This window comes from Stomoxys calcitrans, chromosome 5 (genome assembly GCF_963082655.1).
Source record: "Stomoxys calcitrans chromosome 5, idStoCalc2.1, whole genome shotgun sequence".
Taxonomy (NCBI): Eukaryota; Metazoa; Arthropoda; class Insecta; order Diptera; family Muscidae; genus Stomoxys; species Stomoxys calcitrans.
Genome location: NC_081556.1, coordinates 48133700 through 48157500, shown reverse-complemented (window position 1 = coordinate 48157500; position 23801 = coordinate 48133700). Strand labels below are relative to the sequence as shown.

Sequence of the window (23801 nt, the reverse complement as noted above, 5' to 3'; positions counted from 1 at the left end):
GGAGAACATTTTATTTCACCTTCAGGACCGGTCAATTAACAGCCTAGATCGTGCGATATAACGCCTTTAGCCTACTTTTTGTGGGCTAGTTATAGGCTCCTCGATATATCTGAACAATATAGCCAAAATGCGATCATACGATCAGCAGTGCCTCGCATTGAACCTTGAAGTCGAGTGCGAGGCACTGCCGCCATTGGCACAGTCTTGGATTGACGGAACCCTAGTATTGCCATCTGGAAGATGTTACACGGATGCATCAAAGCTAGAGGACAGAGTGGCCGGGGGGTTTACATTGAGAACCCAGGGACTGAGATCTATTTTAGACTGCCTGACCATAATACGATCCTGCAGGCGGAGATCCGGGCGATCACGGAATGCGTGAAGTGGGGTGGTGCTAACGCAAGAACGTTTAGTGGGAACTTCTTTAAAAACAGTAAAATTGTCATAAGGGCAATAACAACCAGGACGGTAAGATCACGAACAGTCCTGTAACAACTAGATTAACGCCTTCTCTGAGGATGGCAAAATCCGCATCGTTTGGGTGCCGGGCCAGAACGGAGTAAGGGGAAATGAAAGGGCAGACGATTTGTCGGTGAAGGCCAGAGGACCCTTTCGGGTCGACGCAGTCCGAGTTAAGGGAGTGGGAGACGAATGCGCTTGCAATATTGTGGAAGAGCGAAACGGTCGGTAGGACCGCGAAAATACTATGGGGGGATCCAGATCGTGAGAAGACGAGGCAATTACTGAAAGGAAGCAAGAAGGGGGTCAGTATAGCTATTGGTATCATAACGGGACACATAGGACTACGAGCTCACTTATATAAAATCGGTGCGTCAAGTGATAGCATGTGTAGGCCATGCGGGGAATATGATGAGACGTTGGAGCATTTCCTTTGTCATTGCCCGGCTTTCGCGTCCAACGCGTCCGGTACTTAGGTGGAGACACAATATCAGACATGAACCAACTTAGGGAAGTGTTATTGAAAACAATTAAGGATTTTGTAAGCAGCACGGAATTCCAAACTTAAAATTTTCTCTTTAGAGGTTACTTTATAGTTTTTAGAGCGCACAACAAGCCGATTGCTGGCATAGGTGTATGTCCATAGTTGCATGGAGCGGATTTATATCTACACCCTCTTTTCAACCTAACCTAACCTAAATATAGCTGCCATATGAAATATCAATCTTGCAAATAATGACCTGATGTTCTTAAATGGCAATCTTTCGATTCCAAGGTTTCCATGGTTGTTCCAAGTACGATTCAGATGAACTTAATGTGTTTCAATTGTTTCATTTTTTTCTTACTGTGCATAGCTTAACTTAGCGCAATGCTGTGCATTATTGATAGGCATGAATGGCTTTGGCAGCAACGTCAGTGCGAGTGTGTGTGTGAGCTCACAATATTTGCCCATAATCCATTATTGTAGTTATGCTGCGAATATGCGTCACTGTGTGTTGTGTTGCTCGAATGTGTGTGTGTGTGTGTGGCTTTACTTTGAAACATGCCCTAATGATGGCATTACAAACATTTATGATAGACCACAATATTCGTTGGTGTACCATTTTAATTCAAATGGCTGCTCTCAGACACATCTACACTCACACATGTGAATGCCTCTCACCTATGATAGCATTCGTGTGCTATGTGAAGTTTACCATATGTCTAGCAATGCCCTCCATTTTCGGTTTAACGAAAATCCACTTTTCTATGGGGGAGTTGTTGAGAAAGTATGTCGATATGGGGGTATTTGGTGGAATTTAAGTTTGTGAGTCATGTGTTTGTATATCGTTTGCAATTTTTACTGTGACATTTATACAGCATTCCCAAAGTGGCGGTTGTGTTTTGACATTTTGTATCGTCACTTAATCCCAACGATTAATTTCAAACTTTGTTGCCCTAAGAAATTTGTTGTTATTTTTATGCGGGTATAGAGCTCAGCATTTTTGTGGAAGGTAGCATATTATGGAAATTTTGTTTAAGAACTTCAATGAAGAATGTCGAACGAAGTTTGTATAAGATACTATGACAAGGCTGTTTACGAAGATAAACAGAAATAAACATAATGCACCAAATTTTACAACTAACTGTCAACTTGCTTGTGGGGCATATTTTTATATCGTTTACCATAAGAAATGGGTCTGAGGGGAATGGGGGTTATTAACTTCACCATTTACTTTTTCGGAATTGAAGATATTGCTGGATCATAAGAAGCATGTACTCCAATTCGTTTGTTAGTCAGAAGGACTTCTCGTCAATTATTTATTTCAAGTTGAAGACCTTTGGCATATAAAAGCTTAAAATTACAAATTTTAATTACTCAAAATTATAACCACAATATAGGGTGTCCAAGCATCCAGAAATTTGTCACAAAATTGGTATTCCTAATTCGAGCTGTTGAGACAAACCATCTTTTCTTCTCAAAAACAAGCTAAAGCGTGATAGGTTCCACAGGGCCGAATCTGGGGTACCCACCACCAAGGATTCTGTTTAAAAACTTCTCCTATTTACTCTAGTTTGTATTTGAACAATCAAATCGGGTATTAATTGAGGCTTCTATTGGTTTAAGAATCTATCGGCGTAGGATTCGTTGTGAGTATTGGAGGACACAAGTGTACCAATTGCACCTACCAAATTTCAGACAAATCAGATGAAAATTGGTCTAGGGGCTCAAGAAGACAAATCCGGCGATAGATTTATTTGGGAGCTATATCAGTTTATAGACTGATTCGAATTGTACTTGATCCAGATATTGATAGTCATAACACAAATCATTGTGCCAATTTTCATCAAAGTCGGATGAAAACTGAGGCGTCAAGGGACTCAAGAAGTCAAATCCAAAAATAGGTAAATGTGGGAGCTCCATCAGGTTATACACAAATTTCGACCATCTTTGGCATGATCATTGGAGACCATAACAGAACAGATAATAATTTCAGCTTTTAAGAGCTCAACAATTCAAGACGAAGGACCACCATATTCGCGAGCCAGGGGGGAGGACCCTTGGGCACGAGCATTATTTGCTGAAGACAATTCCCAAAAAAACAAATTTTAATGAAATTTTTCTAGAGACAAAATTTCTTTAAAATTTTTCTTTGTTGTGTATGGTTGACCTTTTTATACCCTACACCCTAAGATAGAGGTATACCAATTTCGTCATTCTGTTTCTAACTCCTCGAAATATTCGTCTTAGATCCCATAAAGTTTATATATTCTTGATCGTCATAACATTTGAAGTCGATCTTGCCATATCCGTCCGTCCGTCTGTTTATCGAAAGCACGCTAATTTCCGAAGGAGTAAAACTAGCCTTCCACCGTAGCGCAGAGGTTAGCATGTCCGCCTATGACGCTGAACGCCTGGGTTCGAATCCTGGCGAGACACCCAGAAAAAAAAATCAGCAGTGGTTTTCCCCAGGCAACATTTTTGAGGCATGTAAAACTTCTCTCCAAAGAGGTGTCGCACTGCGTCACGCCGTTCGAACTCGGCTATAAAAAGGAAGCCCCTTATCATTGAGCTTTAACTTCAATCGGACTGCACTCATTAATGTGTGAGAAATTTGCCCCCGTTCCTTAGTGGAATTTTCATAGCAAAATTTTGCTAGCCGCTTGAAATTTTGGACAAATACTTCTTATAAGGACGGTTGAGATTATAAATGGGCAATATCGGTCCATGTTTTGATAAAGCTGTCATATAAACCGATCTTGGATCTTTACTTCTTGAGCCACTAGAAGGCGTAATTTTTATCAGATTTGGATGAAATTTTGCATGGGGTGGTTAGTTATGCTGTGCATAGTATGGTTCAAATCGGTCCATAACCAGATGTAGCTGCCAAGTTTGCCCCTGTTCCTTAATGGAATTTTCATGAGCAAAATTTGCAAAGCAGCAGCTTGAAATTTTGGACAAATACTTTCTTTAAGGACGGTTGGGATTTTAATTGGGCAATATCGGTCCATGTTTTGATACAGTGCCATATAAACCGATCTTGAATCTTGACTTCTTGATCCTCTAGATGACGTAATTCTGATCCAACTTAGCTGATATTTTGATTAACGTGTTTTGGCATGACTTCCAACAATTGTGCTAAATACGGTTTAAATGACTCCATTACCTGATATAGTTGCTGGAAAATTACGATTTCCAACAACTGTGCTAAGTATGATTGAAATCGGTCCACATCCTGATATAGCTGTCATATAAACCCCTCTGGGGTCTTGAGCCTCCAGAGGGCGCAATTCCTATCCGATTTAGCTGAAATTTTGCATAAGGTGTTTCGTTATGACTTCCAACAACTGTTCATAGTATTGTTCAAATCGGTCCATAACCTGATGTAGCTGTCATATAAACCGATCTTGCTCCTTGAGTTTTTAATCCTCTAGAGGGTGCAATTCTTATCCAACTAAGCTGAAAATCTGCATGACGTGATTCGTTATGGCTTCCAACAACTGTGCCAAATATGGTTTAAATCGGTCCATATCCTGATATAGCTGCCATATATACAAATATTACCATTGTCATTAACAACAAATATTGGGTATCTAAATTTCGGATGGTGTACCTAGGGGGGACGCCCCACCCCTAATCCTACCAAATATATATAAAGACCAATCACGACAATATGGGACTCAAATGAAAGATATTGAAGAGTAGAATACGAAGCTGATACCAAAGTGACCAAGTGTTTGGAGGACCACCCCAACCCCCCAAAACACCCCTAAATCGGACATATTTACCGACCATGGCAATATGGGACTCAAATGGAAGGTATTTACGAGTACAATACGAATCTGATATCAAAATGTGCAAGTGTGGCGAGGGCCGCCCCTCCCTAAGAACATCACAAACAGGACTTATTTACTGACCATCGCAAATAGAAGGTATTTCAGTATAGAATACGAATATGATATCCAAATGTGGAACCAAGTGTTTTGGGAGCCGCCCCTCCCTAAAAACACCCCCCAAAGAGCACAAATTTACAAGCATAGCAATATGGAGCTCAAATGAACGGTCTTTAAAAGTACCCCACGAATCTGATATCAATATTCGGGTAAAAGTTTCTATGAGGCTAACCCACCCTATAAATGAAAGGATATCAACATTCGGGACCAACTGTTTAGGGGACGTCTCACCCCCATAACAACCCCCAAATAGGACGTGTTTGTTCACCACGGCAATTTGGATCTTAAAGAGAGCGGAGCTCTCCACAACGAGGACACATTTGCAGACTTCTGCAATAAAGGGGTTTGAGAAAACGAATTTGATATCCAACTTGAGTCAAGTGGCAATATGGGGTTCAAATAAATGATATTGAGAGCAGATCACGACGCTGATTTATTTTCAGGGCTAAGTATTTGGGAGACAATCCCACTCCCAAAACATACCTAAATCGGACATATCTACCGATCAGGTCAATGTGGGACTCAAACGCACGAAATGGATACCCATTTTCGGGACAAATTTTCTTGGGGGTCTACCCCTACCCAAAAACACCCCACAAACAGCAATTATTTATTGACCATCGTAATCTGGGGCTCAAGTAAAGGCTCCTCAAAAAGAGAATTATTTATTGACCACCGTAATATGGGGCTCAAGTAAAGGTATTTGGGAGTAGAATACGAATCTGATATCCAAATTTGGGACCATGTATTTAGGGCGCCGCCCCTTCCCAAGAGTACAAATTTACCGACCAAAAAGTATTTGAGATTAGAAAACGAATATGATAACCAATTTTGGGGCCAAGTGATGGGGTACGCCTCATCCCAAAAACTTCCCTCTAACCAATGGCAATATGGGGTTTAAATGAATGATATTTGAGAGAAGAGCACGATGCGGACATTTATTTTCGGGGCCAAGTGTCTGGGGACCAACTCACCCCGAAAACACCAATAAATCGGACACACATATTTACGGGTCAAGGCAATATGGGAAATGAAAGGTATTTGGGAGTATATTACGAAATTCATAACTATTTTCGGGAGCACGTTTCTGGAGGTCCACAACATCCACCACACCACCACAAAGCGCATTTATTATTCGATTTCGTTGAAATTTGACGTAGTGACTTATGTTAGGCTTTTCGACATCCGTGTCCTTTATGGTTCAGATCGGTTCGGTTCGGTTTATATTTTGATATAGCTGCTAAAAAGACCAATATTTTGTTCTATAAAATTGACTTGTATTAATAATAAGTTATCCAATAGTCACTGGATTGGTACCAAAATTGGGTTTACATATCTACCCTAGTTGGTGGGTATCCAAAGTTCGGCCCGGCCGAACTTAATGCCTTTTTATATGTTTTTTATTACTTTAAATGTTTTATCCAACGACAGCCGCTACATTGTTTTTCCTTACTTAAGCAGATAACTTCTAAGCGCTTAACCTTTCTCTCTCTCTGCACTGTCAAATGTTTTCTTTCGTAATCAAAAACAAAAAATTATTATTCAAATATTCAGTACTAGGAGTCTTTGGTGAAATAATTCTATTGAGTTCAATGCGTTTGGCCGCCTAGCAAACAACATCTGTTTTAGTTTTAAAAACCAAAATTGTTTTCTAAAATAAAATATTTGTGCTTTTGCAGAGACCCCTGAAAACATTTGGCGCAATGAATAATTTATAGCCAGTTTGGTCATACAATGGCAAAGAATGGCAAGTTCACTCTCCTACCACGGAGAACACAAAAAAAAAGAAAAACAATAAATCACAAATGTGTGCTCTGTTTGCCTTGCAGACAGATGGAAAAGTTGTAAAATTTTAAGAAAAATAAAGATATTACACAAATACAGAAATACTCCAAAAAGGCTTTGATGTATGAATGCGTGATGGAAGGGAAAAATATGTTGGGAAAAAATTTCGGATCTACCTAAAAGAACTTACTGATTCGAATTAACCATATCCCTGAGCCCCTGTCATGGCCGTCGTAATCATAATTTTCTTTCAATCTTTATAATATTTTTCATTATACATATTTGTGCCATACATCGTTACTGCAATATTTATACCCTGCACCACTACTATGGTACAGGGTATTATAACTTAGTGAATTAGTTTGTAACACCTAAAGGAGGAGAAATAGACCATTGATAAACATACCGATCGACTCAAAATCACTTTCTGATTCGATTTAGCTATGTCCGTCTGTTTGTCGGTCCGTCTGTCTGTCCGTCTGTCCATTTAAATTTGTGTACAAACTACAGGTCGCAATTTTCATCCGATCGTCTTCAAATTTGGTACGAGCATGATTTTCGGCTTAGAGACGAATCCTATTGAAATTGGAAAAAATCGGTTCAGATTTGGATATAGCTTCCATATATAGGTTCGTCCGATTTGCAGTAATAATGCAATAAAATAGTCATTTGTTAACCGATTCTGTCGAAATTTGGCAAGAAGGTTTTTTTTATGACTCTCAATATCACTTGTAAATTTTACAGAAATCGAAAGATTTGGATATAGCTCCCATATATATGTTCGTCTGATTTTTAGTAATACAGCCGTTTTTAGGCTGTAGCAGCCATAATTATACCCACCACCGAAGGATGGGGGTATATTCATTTTGTCATTCCGTTTGCAACACATCGAAATATCCATTTCCGACCCTATAAAGTATATATATTCTTGATCAGCGTGAAAATCTAAGACGATCTAGACATGTCCGTCCGTCTGTCCGTCTGTCTGTTGAAATCACGCTACAGCCTTTAAAAATAGAGATATTGAGCTGAAATTTTGCACAGATTCTTTTTTTGTCCATAAGCAGGTTAAGTTCGAAGATGGGCTATATCGGACTATATCTTGATATAGCCCCCATATAGACCGATCCTCCGATTTAGGGTCTTAGGCCCATAAAAGCCATATTTATTATCCGATTTTACTGAAATTTGGAACAATGAGTTGTGTTAAGCCCTTCGACGTCTTTCTTCAATTTGATCCAGATCGGTTCAGATTTGGATATAGCTCCCATATAGACCGATCCTCTGATTTATGGTCTAAGGCCCATAAAAGCCACATTTATTATTCGATTTCGCTGAAATTTGGGACAGTAAGTTGTGTTAGGTCTTTCGACTTCCTCTGTTAATTTGGCTCAGATCGGTTCAGATTTGGATATAGCTGCCATATAGACCGATCCTCCGGTTTAGGGTCTTAGGCCCACAAAAGCCACATTTATTATCCGATTTTGATGAAATTCGGGACAGTGAATTGTGTAAGGCCCGTCGACATTCTACGGTAATTTGGCTCAGATCGGTTCAGATTTGGATATATCTGTCATATAGACCGATCCTCCGATTTATGGTGTTAGGTCCATAAAAGCCACATTTATTGTCCGATTTTGCTGAAATTTGGGACAGTGAGTTGTGTTAGGCCCTTCGACGTCTTTCTTCAATTTGATCCAGATCGGTTCAGATTTGGATATAGCTGCCATATAGACCGATTTCTTGATTTATTGTTTTGGGCCCATAAAATGCTCATTTATTGTCCGATGTCGCCGAAATTTAAGACAGTGAGTTAAGTTAAGCCCCTTGACATACTTCTGCAATATCGCACAGATCGGTCCAGAGTTGGATATAGCTGCCTGTTGAGCTGAATCTAAAACGCACTTCTCTGATGCTAGATTTATACTGACTATTTATTTTCAAATTTCCTATCACTACAATAAATGAAAATCTTAAAACTAAACTAGAACGAGATACCAACGCAGTGATATCTCCGTTTCTCCTTATCTGATATTTTACGATCCTAAGTAAACACACACATGCATTTCTTAGACTCATTATCTATTCCCTTTTTAAAAGTACACATGCAGGGTTTATACGGCTGTGCGTATTGGTTTTATGAGATAGGCGATCGTACAAATAGACCCTAAACCGCACACAGACTCTATAAGATAACAACGCGTGGGCTATGAAATGCTAATGCGTTATCTCTCATGTTCAAAATAAATGTATTTTGAACATTCTGCCGGGCGCGTAAGTCTACATAGTGGACTGACTGTATTTTTGTCTAATTATATCTTTGATTTGTCGTTCGATAATTTGTAATAGTGGACTGTAATATTAGATATATTATTTTACATAAGTTCTAAAGATCTAAAAATTTAAATCTGATACATTTTGCCTTTGAATAAACTTCTTAATAAAACATATCGCTAATATTATTATTATGAGAATAACTAAAATAAGAGCAGCATGACCACTCATATGATGAAACTGCAAGCCCCTTAGATCGACATTTGTTTTCTGGACATCTCTAAGCTTCGTCATCACTTCATCAACTTGGCGGGTGTGATTGATAATCATTGGTCCCAAAGGAAGCATGTTAAATTCTTCAATCTGAGCTAAGTCTGCTGTGAAATTCACTCTATCTTCTACATCTCGACTAGACTGGAGGCTTAACGGCGCAGTGATTGTTGTTCCTAGGGTTCTAACGGTGCAGCCAGGTTCCACTTCCAAGACGCCTTGCAGGGGTAACTCTATTATTCGTTGTGAGCGGCTCGAGCATTGAATATGTCCCGTTGTCTGGTTGAAAACTTTAAACATCCAGCTGTTTACTAGCGCCAATTTCTTCCAAAATGAATCCGCAGCAAAGTCATCAAACTTGCAGCTTGGTTTGATGCGAGGTTTTAGAGGAGATGTCTCACAAGATTGATCGTTAGCATCTATCCAGGGCCACCCTCCATCGCAGACGTACTCTTCATCGCCAAAGGTTTGGCAATTGTTTAATTCAGACTCCGAGAACAGATGATAAGCGTCCATTTTAAAATTATAAATGATGTAATCACTCCGAAGGACTGGTATCAATCTTCTTCCTAGTCTCTCAAACGGCACGCCAATCATCTCATGAAGTTGAGACACCTGGTCACTAAACAGAGGAATCCAGACGGACACCACTAAGCGATTCTCTATGACCGATGCCTTAGCCTTTAGCAATTTATATATGCTGCGTAGCTGATTCTCTGCTGTTCCTGGTAGCTTCAAGTGGTCTGGAATATATTCCCGAATTTTATTTATCTCCTCTTGCAGTTGTATAGGCGTAATCAAGGACGGGTTTAATTTCCCATGATTAATATCAATTAACAACGCCAGCATTTGCAGTTGAACCCTTTCGTTCTCTTCTACTATAATTTGAAGTTCCTTAACGACCATAAAGAACTTAGTTGATTCACGGTATACAAAGTATTCTTCTTTCACTGTTTCCGTGATATTGTCTACCCGGTCTACTATACTTTTGAAGTTCTGATTAACTTCATCTGTAGTCCTGCGAAGAATGTTAATTGTTGACTCCACCACTGATGTTTGCTGCTTCACCAGAAACTTCAGGTTATACTGGTTATCTAATAGATTTTTCATGTTTAGCTCCATTGCCTTTCTATCCTCTGCATCCATAGTCCCGAAAAGAATGTGTTGAAGAGATCCGATGAACTCCAGTGGCGCGCGTTTCGACCTCTTGGTTATTAGAGGAAAGAGATACTTGTTCGTTTGTTCCATGTTCAGTAGCTGGCGTTCTATTGTATTCAATATATAATTACATTGTGGTTCGAATGTTTGCAGCTTCCCACAAGTCATCCTCATATCTTTCACCAAAGGATTTGCCTTCTCAATCACCCCAAAAAATGGCTCCATGTCATAATAAACAAGTAGATTCCATTTTGATGAGACAACATCCACCGATCCGACGTGGTCCAGGTAAATTATGGCAGATTCTTTAATTTCTTTCAACGAAGCTCCAATTTGTATAGGATCCGATCTAATGCAGCCAATATAGATTAAAAGTAGAGCCCAAATGTGCGACATTTTCCATCGTACCTTCTTCTCGACTCTGGTGTAGTTTACATGAGTCACATCCCGATTGTCCTGGACAGACGACACGTTCTCCAAAGGACATATCTTATTTACAGGTCTCTTCATTATATTTGAAGCTGTCTTTACCGTCACCGCTCGCACCAAGCTATCTTTACCAGGGTGAACCTGGGTAATCCTTGCCAAAGGCCATCTCGCTGGGTGCGTTTCCTCATTTTTTATAATTACCACCTGGCCTTCCTGAAGATTTTTCCTACTTGTCTTCCACTTATATCTTTGTTGCAATGTGACCAAATAATCATTGCTCCAGCTGCTCCAGAAATCCTTCTTCATTCTTTGCACCAGCTTCCATCTATCCAGACAACCAATAGCACTATCGTTGATTGACTCTGGCACCTCTATCAATGGCCGTCCAACCAAAAAATGACCAGGGGTAAGTACCTCCAAACCTTCGTCCGCTTCACTCATGCTGCACATAGGCCTTGAATTTAATATCGCCTCTATCTGAGCTAAAAGTGTGCTCATCTCCTCATACGTCATTTTGGTTTCTCCAATAATCCTTTTTAAATGATATTTCATCGATTTGACCGCAGCCTCCCACAAACCTCCGAAGTGAGGACTTGCTGGCGGGATAAAATGCCACTTAACTAAGTGGTTTTCTAAAACTTCTGCTAGATCAGCGTTCTGCCTAACGACTTTCTGAAACTCCTTTTCCAGACGACCGGCTGCTCCAACGAAATTAGTGCCATTATCCGAATATATATGTGCACTTTTTCCTCTTCTTGCAAAAAACCGTTTAAGGGCTGCCATGAATGCATCGATAGTAAGGCCACTGACCGCCTCCAAATGAATCGCTCTTGTGGTCATACAAATAAACACAGCTATGTATCCTTTAAATGACCTTTGTCCTCTACCACTTGAAAACTTCATCGAAACCGGTCCTGCATAATCGACTCCGCAGTGATAAAATGGAAATGAAACTTTGACACGATAGTCTGGAAGAATTCCCATTAGTTGCTGCGTGTTTTGTTGCCTATAACGGATGCACACCGGACAGCTTCGTATAACCTTTTTTATACAGTTTTTCACATTAATTATCCAGAATTTTCGTCTCACGGTACATTCTACTAGGCGATTTCCTCCGTGCATCGTCTTGTAATGGGTGTCTCGTATAATTAAATAGGCCAGCCGTGATTTTCGAATGATCATAGGATGTTTTTGATCTAGCTGCAAATCAGAGTACTGAAGTCGACCTCCAACTCTTAAAACCCCCTCTTCGTCTAGGTACGGGTGCAAATTAGCCAGCTTGTGTCGATGATCCATCTGTCTGTTATCTCTTAGTTTTTGTACCTCACTTGGCCATTCTATCTTCTGATGACCTTTAACGATGTATTTCTCCGCCTTTAACAACTCCTCTCTCGTTAGATATGACGGGAAGGATCGGGTTCCCTTCAGTTTTTCAACAAACCGCAAGATGTAAGAGTAAACTCTTAGAAGTCTTCCATATGATGAATACCTTTCTATCAAATCGTTCAATAAGGTAGGTGCTTCCTTGGAAGCCGTGGAAGCGCATGTCTTCAATTCTGGAGGGGTTAGAGACCATTCCGCCTCCGGCAACAGTAGCCACTGGGGACCTTCCCACCATAGCTTTGAGTCTACAAGTTTATCTGGGGACACGCCTCTTGACCCCAAGTCTGCTGGATTCTCTTTTGACTTTACATACCGCCACTGCGCCTGAGATACCAAATTTTTTATGCCGGTTACTCGTGACCTTATAAATTTATCTTTGCTCTTGTTATTTTCAATCCAAGCAAGTGTAATTGTGGAGTCACTCCAGGCATAAACTTCCGATTCGGCTTTGACCACACTAATTATTCTATTTAGCAGCCTGGCCAATAGGAAGGCTGCACACAGCTCTAATTTCGGAAGCGTCTTTTTGTTTTTAATCGGGTTTACTTTGCTTTTTGCAGCCATCAAGGAAACTCCTTTATCGGTTTTAATATAAACCACTGCTGCATAGGCCTTCTCTGATGCATCCGCAAATCCCAAAATTTTAATTTTACTTTCGGATGAAGAGTTTAGCCATCTAGGTATCTTAACGTCTTGTAGAGACGAAATACGTGTCACGAATTCTTTCCAGCTGATCTCCAAATCTCCATCGATTTTCTGGTCCCATTGCATCTCTAGCAACCATAAACTCTGAATAAACAACTTCGCCGTTATTATGACTGGTGTCAGCAACCCAAGCGGATCAAATATTTTTGCTAGATATGATAAAGCCAGCCTCTTTGTTGTACTCTCCGCTGGGTATTCCGATATTTTAAATCGAAATTCGTCTTCCTTCGGTTTCCACTGAAGTCCCAGGGTTTTTACATTAGTGGTTTCATTGATGTTTATTATTTCGTTCTCCTTGTCTTCTTTCGATGATTTCACAATGTGTTCATTGTTTGAACACCATTTTCTGAGATGGAATCCATAACCCTCTAAGTGCCTTGATATTTTGAATCGAAGCTGGAGACACTCTTCTATTGTGTCTGCCCCCGTAAGAAGATCATCCATATAAAAATCTTCTTCAATTATTTGCTTCACCTTCGTATCCGCGCATTCTTTCGCAATCTGCATTAAGGTTCTTACGGCCAATTACGGGGCACTTGCTGTTCCGAATGTCACTGTTGTCAGCTGATATTCTTTGATTTCCTCATTCCTATCTTTCCGCCACAGAACATGTTGATACCGCTGGCTCTCCTCATCCACCATTATTTGGCGGTACATTTTTTCAACATCTGAAGAAATCACGAACCTTTTTAAACGAAAGTTGAGTAGTATGTCGAAGACGTTTCTCTGCAACCGTGGCCCGACATGCATTATGTCGTTCAGACTTCTTCCATTATTTGTACTCGCGGAACCGTCGAAAACCACTCTGACTTTCGTAGTCAGACTGTCCTCTCGAACAACCGCTTGATGTGGTAAATAATATTTACCGCTATGAATCTGTTTCACTGGCTTCATGTGCCCCAGTGCAATATATTCCTCCATAATTCTTGAGTATTCATGCTTCATAGCATTATCCTTGATGAGCTTTTTCTCCAGGCTAATGAGTCTGGCTGCTGCCTGTTTATACGATGTTCCCAGCTCTTTATCTTCTTTGAAGGGGATTTGAACTATAAACCACCCTTCTTCATTTCTTTTCGTTGTAGCAGCATAATTATCCAAACATTTTTCGTTATCGTTTGTAACCATGTCCATATCCAACTCTTCAGTTTCCCAAAATCTTTCAATCTCTGTAGTGACATTGACACCTTTTTTCGCTACTGGGACTCGAATCGTTAATGGGCCGGACAACATTAATCCCAGCTTGGTATGTTGCCCCAACATTCCATGCTTCTTATGTATTCCGTTCTTTAGTATGTCCACATACACATCTCCGCCAAGCACCATATCTATCCTCTCGTTCTTGTAGTAGTTTGGATCAGCCAATTGAAAGTTTTTCCATACACCCTGGTTGTGTACTAACGAAGAATCCAAATGGACGGAAGCTAACGCTGGTAAAATAAGAGCTTCGACATCGAGTGAATAGTTGCTGGGAAATCTCGGATGGATCCTAACTTTTACTTTTGATTTTGCAACTCCCACCAAATTGTCACCTAGTCCATGCAATTCCATATTGGCCTTTTCTCGAGGGATTTGAAGTATCTGTGCTGCTTCTTCCCTTAAAAACGTTGACTGTGATCCTTGGTCCACCAAAGCTTTCAAGGTAACCATCTCTCCATGTATATTCTTGACCTGCACCTGAGCCGTTGCCAGTAGGACACTCCTTGTCCCGTTAGCAACACATGTAGTGGATGTCTTAGTTAGATGGAGTACCGAATGATGTTTAAACCCACAGGTTCCACATTTGATGGTACTATCGCATCTTGCATTCTGATTGTGGTTCAAGCATCTATGGCATATATTTTTTGTTTTAACCCATGATACTCGTTCCGCCACTGGCAATCTCAACAGACTTCGACATTCTTCCGTTAAGTGTCCTTGTTTTCTACAGTATAGACACGCACTTTTATCCGTATAGAGTGTCGTACTTTTCATAGGCTGCTGTTGCCGATGATTGTAATTGCTGCTGTACTTCTTTGTACCTGCTGCCTCCAAATTTTGATATCGTTCCTCCAAGAACTCCAAAACATCTTTAAGCTCCTGAATTTCTTTCGATTTCTTTGTATGCTGCTCGTATAATAATAAACCTTCTTTGTCTAGCTTACGGATGATTACACGCGCCATTACAGCATCCTCGATGTTGCATTTCATTGCTTTTAACCCTTGGACGCATTCAATTGTTGTATCAAGTAATCCTTTTACTTGTTTAGCGTTCTCACTACACACATGGGGTTGATCTAACAATCGGTCTAGTATCGTTTGAAACAAAATTCTTTTATTTCCAAAGCGTTGATTTAGTATCTCCCACGCTGGCTGGTAATTGCTTCCATCTGCCGGTAAATGTTTAATTACTTTTGACGCTTCTCCTTTAATATGAGCTTTCAGATAAAACATTTTCTCAACGTCCGATAAGCTCTCGGCATCATGTACGAGCTTTTTGTATAAATCATGGAAAGATGGCCATTCTTCCACGTTACCGTAGAAGTCCGGTATTTTTATCTCCGCTAGTTTTATAGGACATCTCTCCTCCTTACATTTGTCCAATCTTAAGATCAGCGTTGTTTTACTTCTTTTGTAGAGGTTTTCTACTTCATCAACTTCTTTAGTGATGTCTTCGTAAGACCCCTCATGGTTGATAGTGAGTTCCCATAATAGATCATTAATTTGATTCATCTGTGTTTCCCATGATCTTTTTGCTTCTTCCAGCAAGACTTTAATATTGAGTTGTTCCAACTCTAGTAGTTCTCCTACTAACTTTCGAATAAGTTTTCTTATTCTTTCCTTCCTTTTTCCCGCTATTCTTTCCTTCTCATTTTTGGACTCCCCATTTTCCTGCGGTTGGATTTGTTGTAATTTCAACCCCGACGATTCAGTTTTTCCAGTTTCCAATTGGCTGGCTGCATCCTCGTTCGTCTTTAGGGCTGCACAGATTTCCTCCACCAATGAGTTCACCTTCTCATAATACTTGTTTTTAAAGTACGGTTCCTCGGTGATACCCAATTCGGTTAACTTCGTGTGGTTATTTTTGAATTCCTGCCAAACTTGCCCCAACTGGGCTTTGCAGTTTTCCTTAGCCACACTTCTTGCGGTTTCCTTAAGGCAGCTTTGCTTCAAATTGATGATATATTCACCAATCTCATTTTGACGCTTGTATAACTGCTGACGAACCATTTTACTTTATTTGTAGTTTTGTTTGTTTATTTTTCTGATATTTTTATTATGTGTTTTTTTTTTTCTTCTCGTTGTCTAAAGCCACGAGAACGCTTCTTCACTGTATTTCCACTTTTTAGTGGATTGTGATTTCTATTATTATTTTTCTTCTCGTTGTTTAAAGCCACGAGGACGCTTCTTCACAGAATTTAATTTTTCAGTGGGTGTTAAACAATTTTTATTAAATTGCTTTATAGGCCTAGTTCCATTGAGCTTCTTACCTCGGGTGGGGGATAACTCAATTTTACGAAGGACCAAATGTTGAGCTGAATCTAAAACGCACTTCTCTGATGCTAGATTTATACTGACTATTTATTTTCAAATTTCCTATCACTACAATAAATGAAAATCTTAAAACTAAACTAGAACGAGATACCAACGCAGTGATATCTCCGTTTCTCCTTATCTGATATTTTACGATCCTAAGTAAACACACACATGCATTTCTTAGACTCATTATCTATTCCCTTTTTAAAAGTACACATGCAGGGTTTATACGGCTGTGCGTATTGGTTTTATGAGATAGGCGATCGTACAAATAGACCCTAAACCGCACACAGACTCTATAAGATAACAACGCGTGGGCTATGAAATGCTAATGCGTTATCTCTCATGTTCAAAATAAATGTATTTTGAACACTGCCATATAGACCGAAATCTAGATTTTAGGTTTTGGGTCCATAAAAACGCATTTATTGTCCGATGTCGCTGAAATTTGAGACAGTGAGTTTGGTTAGGCTCTTCGACGTCCTTCTTCAATTTTGCCCAGATCGGTCCATATTTCAATATAGCTGTCATATAGACCGATCTCTCGATCTAAGGTTTAGGGCCCATAAAAGAGTCATTTATTGTCCGAAATTTGGGACAGTGCTTTGTGTTAGGCTCTTCGACACTTTTATGCAACAAGATTTGGATGTAGCTGCCATGTAAACCGATATCTCGATTTAAAGTCTTGGCCCCATAAAAGGCGCATTTATAATCCGATTTCACTGAAATTTGACACAGTGACTTATGTTAGGCTTTTCGACATCCGTGTCGTATATGGTTCAGATCGGTTTATTTTTAGATATTGCTAGTGTACTTATTAGTATTTGGTCCAAATCGGAACATAATTTGATATAACTGATATGGGACATAAGGTATGAAATTTTCACCGAATTTTGATGAAAGGAGGTTTACATATATACCCAAGGTGGTGGGTATCCAAAGTTCGGCCCGGCCGAACTTAACGCCTTTTAACTTGTTTTTATTTAATCTTTACAAACTTTTACACGCGATGTTTAATTTGACGTCCCAACATGTGTGCAATTTCATGAAAATCGGTTCAGGTTGTATATATATCGTATCGCAATATATATTTTCAATCGAAATGGAATTTAAACCGGTACTAGCCAAAATTTTGGTCCAATCTCTACAACATTTTGCATGAGCTGCTTCATATTACGTCCCAACATGTGTGCACAAAATCGGTTCAGATATTAAGTTAGGTTAGGTAAGAGTGGCAGTCCTTTACAGACTCACTTAGACATTTTTAAGTCCATTGTAATACCACAGTAGCGACATACCAAGGCTTCTGGCGGGAATCGAACCCACGACCCCTGCACTGGTAATCCAAGCACACTACCAACTCGGCTACCAGGGCACCTTCAGATGTCCCACCCGATTGGAACATCTATAAGGCTGAGCTAACAGAATATAAGGGCGAGCTGAGAAGGCTAAGAAGAAATCCTGAGTAAAATTCAGCAGCTCAGTGAAGGATGCACCTGAAGCCTCTAGACTAAGGAAGATTCTTTCCTTGAGACCTATTACGGTGGGGTATATCCAGAAGTCAGAGAATGAATGGAAAATTACTAGTGAGAATACACTAGCGCTACTCGTTGATACACATCTCCCGGGAAATTCTCCAACGGACAACGTGGCGCCAGAAGAGGTTGTCACTGGTATGCATTCGTCGGAGGCTATTAGGGGAAATTCTGTCTGAGCCGAAAATCCTTTGGGCGATAAGAAGTTTCGACTCTAGTCTAGACTCTTTAAGTCGCCAGGCCACGATGATTTCCTGACTCCCTGTCTTAGGAAGATATACTCTGCTTGTATCAGAATGTCATATATACATGTGGGATGGAGGGACGCGAAGGTTATTTTCATTCCGAAAGCAGGAAACCCCAACCACACAAAGGCGAAAGATTTTCGTCATATTAGTCTGTCATCCTTTATGCTGAAGACTCTTGAGATGTTGATAGAAACATATCTTAGGGCAAAGATCCCTGGAGGCGATATCCATCGATCTTCCCTAAGCCAGGGAACCAGTCTATCAGACACAGCTTGTAATTCGACCGGTGATACATCATCAGGGCCTCATCAAGCGCCTCGATCTTCTGCGCTCATTCTAAAATCTCAGACACCAAGTTTCGAGGTGTCTCCCACAACTTGATCTTTCCATTGGGCTTTTGGTCTTCCCGATTTGAGTGTAACACCGTGTTTGCCTTCAAAAGACTTCTTTGCTGGAGCTTCTTCATGCATTCTGACAACATGACCTAGCCAACGCAACCGTTGTATTTTGATGCGTGTAACTATGCTATCGTCGTCATACAGCTCATGGTTCATGGTTCATACGTCGCCTTTATTCTCCATTAACTCAAACTGGTCCATATATTTTACGAAGAATCTTTCTCACAAACACTCCAAGCACTGCCTCATCTGCTTTCACAAGTACCCATCCTTCAGAACCATATAACAGCACGGGTAGTATCAGTGCCTTGTATAGAGTGTAATCTTCGTCTGTCGAGAGGTGGCCTTGTTTCTAAACTGCTTACCTAGTCCAAAGTGGGATCTGTTTGCCGGTATTATTTTTCGCTTTATCTCAAAACTGGTGTCATTCGTTTCGGTTAAGGCGGTGCCGAGGTAGATAAAGTTACTGGCTGTCTCAAAGTTGTGGTTCCCAACTTTCTCCATTCTCTTTATCTGCTCGGTTGTGCAAGGCTTTTTGGGAGTTGAAACCATCCATTTCGTCTTATCTCCATTTACTGCCAGACCCATTTTCACTGACTCTCTTTCGATTCTTTCAAAGGCTGCAGTTACTACTTCCGGTGACCGAGAGATGCACATAGTAAAGGCAAATTCACAGAAACAGACCTCCACGACCTAGTCGGTTGCCTCTCTCGCTGTCAAGGAATATACAATGGTAGGATTTCTTTGGATTGAAGGTGCTTTCAATAATGTAAAACCGACGTCAATCATGAAGGAGTTGGAGCTTCTAGGCATCAACTCTACCGTAAGAAAGTTTATAAAAAACTTGCTTACTAAAAGATGCGTTACGGCAGGCTTGGAATCTGTGGATCTAAAAAGATGGGTCAGCAGAGGAACGCTTCAAGGAGGTGTAATGTCTCCTCTACATTGAAATATAGCCATTAACAATATACTATTATCTCTGAAAGAAAAAGGTGTAAAAGTGGTCGCGTATGCTGATGACGTGGCAATTGCAGTTAGCGAAAAGTTTCCCAGCACTCTAGGAGATATACTTTAGGAAGCTCTACGTGAAACAGCAAAGTGGCCTACCGAAAGTGGTCTGGGTATAAATCCGTTCAAGACAGAAGTAGTTCTCTTCAGCAGGAGAAAGTTGGCTGTTTAGACCACGTGTCATGCATTGGTTATATACTGCAGTTGTCAGACCTATATTGCTATATGGTGTTGTGGTCTAGTGGACGACGCTTTAAAACTCCCACCTACTGTTCAATACTTAAACGGATCCCTGCAGCCTGTACCACAGTAGTGGTGTAGGGTATAAAGAGGGTGACGATCTTAATGTGCCACATGTCTCCATGGACGTTCGCCTAACCCAGTGATCGGCTTATTATGTGCTCTAAATCTGAAAAGAGTCTCCGACGAGATCTTTGTCAGAAACTCTATTCATTCATCAAAAACTTTCAAATGAATTTTTTGAGCATTTTTATTTTACTGTATGGCCGTATTTCACTATCTCAGTGCTAAAACGTAGTAAAATTTACTACAAGAACAACAAATTGGGGCACATTTTTATACCCTCCATCATAGGATGGGGTATACTGACTTTGCCATTCCATATGTAACACTTCGAAGCATTGGTCTAAGACCCTACAAAGTATATATATTTTTGATCGCCATAACATTCTAAGTCGATCTAGCTATGTTCGTCCGTCTGACCGTCTGTCTGTTGAAATCGCCCTACAGTCTTTAAAAATAGAGATATTGAGCTGAAACTTTGCACAGATTATTTTTTGTCCATAAGCAGGTTAAGTTCGAAGATGGGCCATATCGGACTATATCTTGATATAGCCCGCCATATAGACCGATCCGCCGATTTAAAGTCTTAGGCCCATACAAGCCACATTTATTAGGGTTTTGGGCCCATAAAAGGCGATTTTATTGTCCGATTTTGCCGAAATTTGGGACAATGAGTTGTGTTAGGCCCTTCAACATTCTTTTCCAATTTGGCTCAGATCGGTTCAGATTTAGATATGGCTGCCATATAGACGGATCTCTCGATTTAAGGTCTTGGGCCCATAGAAGGGGCATTTATTGCCCGATTTCGTCGAAATTTGGTGCGGTGGCTTATGTTAGGCCCTTCAACATTCTTCTTGAATTTGGCTCAGATCGGTCCAGATGTGGATATACCTGCCATATAGACCGATCTCTCGATTTAAGGTTTTGCGCCCATAAAAGGCATATTTATTTCCGATTTTGCTGTCTTATATGGTTTAGATGGAGGCCACCGTAGCGCAGAGGCTAGCACGTCCGCCTATGACGCTGAACGACTGGGTTCGAATCCTGGCGAGACCATCAGAAAAAATTTTCAGCGGTGATTTTCCCCTCCTAATGCTGGCAACATTTGTGAGGTACTATGCCATGTAAAACTTATCTCCAAAGAGGTGTCGCACTGCGGCACGCCGTTCGGACTCGGCTATAAAAAGGAGGCCCCTTATCATTGGGCTTAAACTTGAATCGGACTGCACTCATTGATATGTGAGAAGTTTCCCACTGTTCCTTAGTGGAATGTTCATGAGAAAAATTTGCATATGCTTCAGATCGGCCCAGTTCTTGTCTAATTTGGCTGAAATTTATCACAACAACTTCTCCCGTGACCATATGTTGCCAAATATGGTCTGAATAGATCCATAACCTGATGTAGCTCCTATATGATTTCCCGAATGATCACCCGATGTTACTTCTTAAGCCCTTATAGGGCGTAATTCTTATTCGATTTAGTTGAAATATTGCATAATCGCATCTACCATGGTCTCCAACATCCCAACTTGGTTTAGTCCCAAACAGTCCATAACCAATGGCATTGCAATTCTTATCCATTATCCTTTGTTTGCCTATTAACAGAAACCGTGCAAAGAATTTGACAAATGTAGATTCCATGGTGGAGGGTAAATACAATTCGGCCAGGCCGAACTTTACGCACTTTTACTTGTTCCATCTGCACATGATTGATACGAGCTCTTTACTGTTCATTGCCTTTTGCCTTCCAATATTAAATAAATAAATAACAGTAATCATTCGCATTAATCCCGCTGGCAAAGCAGACATACACACACACATTTTTGGTCAACTGACACGATTTTTGAATGATTTCCTCAAAAAAATCAGAAACAGATTTTCGAACTCAAGCAATCACCACTGACGGAATGACAAAATGACTGAATGATTTATATGCTTGGAGCATGCATATTTAATTACTCTGAAATTGAATTACTGTTGAAATTTTATTGAAAGGGGGTTTTTTGTTGTTCAATAACACAACTCGATGTTCCATTATTGTGTGCGGTCAGCCACAGAAAGATGGAAATGGTTTTTCACTCCGAAAGGAAACAAACGGAAAACTTCAAAGGTCATCATATTCCCCATGAACATCATCGATGGTTTTCCCTGAGTGTTGTGTGTTACTTTTGAAGCCACAAATATAATTTCATCACAAATTAAATATAAACAACAAAAAAAGGGGGAAAATAAAATTAAATTTATGCAGTTTTTGTTGTCTACCTTGCAGAGTATGGCAATATATGTATTAGGAAGTGTTCAAAAAGGATTACCATACTTCTAAAAGATATTTAATTTATTAATATTTAGAACAAAAATCTAGCCAAATAAAATGTATGTGTTCTGACGACGAAAGCCCCACATGATACCCACAACAATTGGCGTTCGTTTTCATACCCTCCACCATAGGATGGGGGTATACTAATTTCGTCATTCTGTTTGTAACTACTCGAAATATGCGTCTGAAATATGCGTAGAGTATATATATTCTTGATTGTCATGTCATTTTAAGTCGATCTAGCCATGTCCGTCCGTCTGTCCGCTAGTCTGTCCGTTCGTCTGTCGAAAGCACGCTAACTTCCGAAGGAGTAAAGCTAGACGCTTGAAATTTTGCACAAATACTTCTAATTAACGTAGGTCGGTTAGGATTGTAAATGGGCCATATCGGTCCATGTTGTGATATAGCTGCCATATAAACCGATCTTGGGTCTTGACTTCTTGAGCCTCTAGAGGGCGCAATTCTTATCCGATTGCAATGAAATTTTGCACGACGTGTTTTGATATGATATCCAACAGCTGTGCTAAGTATGGTCCAAGTCGGTTCATAAACTGGTATAGCTGTCATATAAACCCATCTGGGGACTTGACTTATTGAGCCTCTAGAGGGCGCAATTCTCGTCCGATTTGATTGAAATTTTGCACGTAGTGTTTTGGTATCACTTTCAACAACTGTGATAAGTATGATTCAAAGCGGTTAATAATCTTGTGTAGCTGTCATATAAACCGATTTTGGATCGTGACTTCTTGAGCCCATAGAGCGCTCAATTCTTATCCGATTTGGTTGAAATTTTGCATGAGGTGTTTTGTTATGACCAAAAACTGAGCTCAGTATGACGCAGATCGGTACATAACCTGATATAGCTGTCATATAAACCGATCTGGGATCTTGTCTTCTTGAGCCTCTAGAGGGCCCAAATCTCATCCGATTTGGAAGAAGTTTTGTACAACGGCTTCTCTCATGACCTTCAACATATGTGTCTAATATGGTCTGAATCGATTAATAGGTTGATACAGCTCCCATATAAACCGATCTCCCGATTTTGTTTCTTGAGCCCCTACAAGGCCCAATTCTTATCCGAATGAAATGAAATATTACACAATGACTTCTATTACAATTTTCAGCATTCATTTGTGGTCCGAATCGGACTAAAACTTGTTTTAAATATACTAGCGATGGGTTCAAAGGGATTGTTAATGCTATCGAGAGTGGTCAAATCTAATCAGAGTACAGCCTGATGCCCAATAAATAGAAAGGACACTAAGAGACTGTATAAATCCTCAAGAAAGGTAGCCAGCGATCTGATCAATGAGATAGAACAATAGAAGGTCCTTCTCAGACTATAGTTGCATTAGGTCTGAAATTGACTTCAACTGGATTACGATTGCAATTATCTACAATTTCTACAATCGGTTTCTATTTATAGTGAAAACACACCTTCAACAGCCCTTGTTGAGGAAATTAGCCCAAGAGCAACCCTCGATGAATGGGAAGATTCGCAACATAGGGAAAGAGTTCCGGAGACTTTATTACAGGTTACGTCCCAAAAAAGCGGACGTTGAATGGAGCGGAAGCCATTGTA

At 40.2% G+C, this 23801-nt stretch overlaps 2 protein-coding genes across 2 annotated transcripts; both read right to left on the bottom strand.

The window, feature by feature from the left end:
• Window positions 1–9072: 9072 nt before the first annotated feature.
• LOC131997901 (uncharacterized) lies at window positions 9073–13404 on the bottom strand. The gene has a single exon (XM_059369767.1). It carries the CDS (start codon window positions 13402–13404, stop codon window positions 9073–9075), a length of 4332 nt encoding a protein of 1443 aa, XP_059225750.1.
• Window positions 13405–13422: 18 nt separating this feature from the next.
• LOC131997900 (uncharacterized) lies at window positions 13423–16104 on the bottom strand. The gene has a single exon (XM_059369766.1). The coding sequence runs from the start codon at window positions 16102–16104 to the stop codon at window positions 13423–13425; it is 2682 nt and encodes an 893-aa protein (XP_059225749.1).
• Between the last annotated feature and the right edge of the window lie 7697 nt (window positions 16105–23801).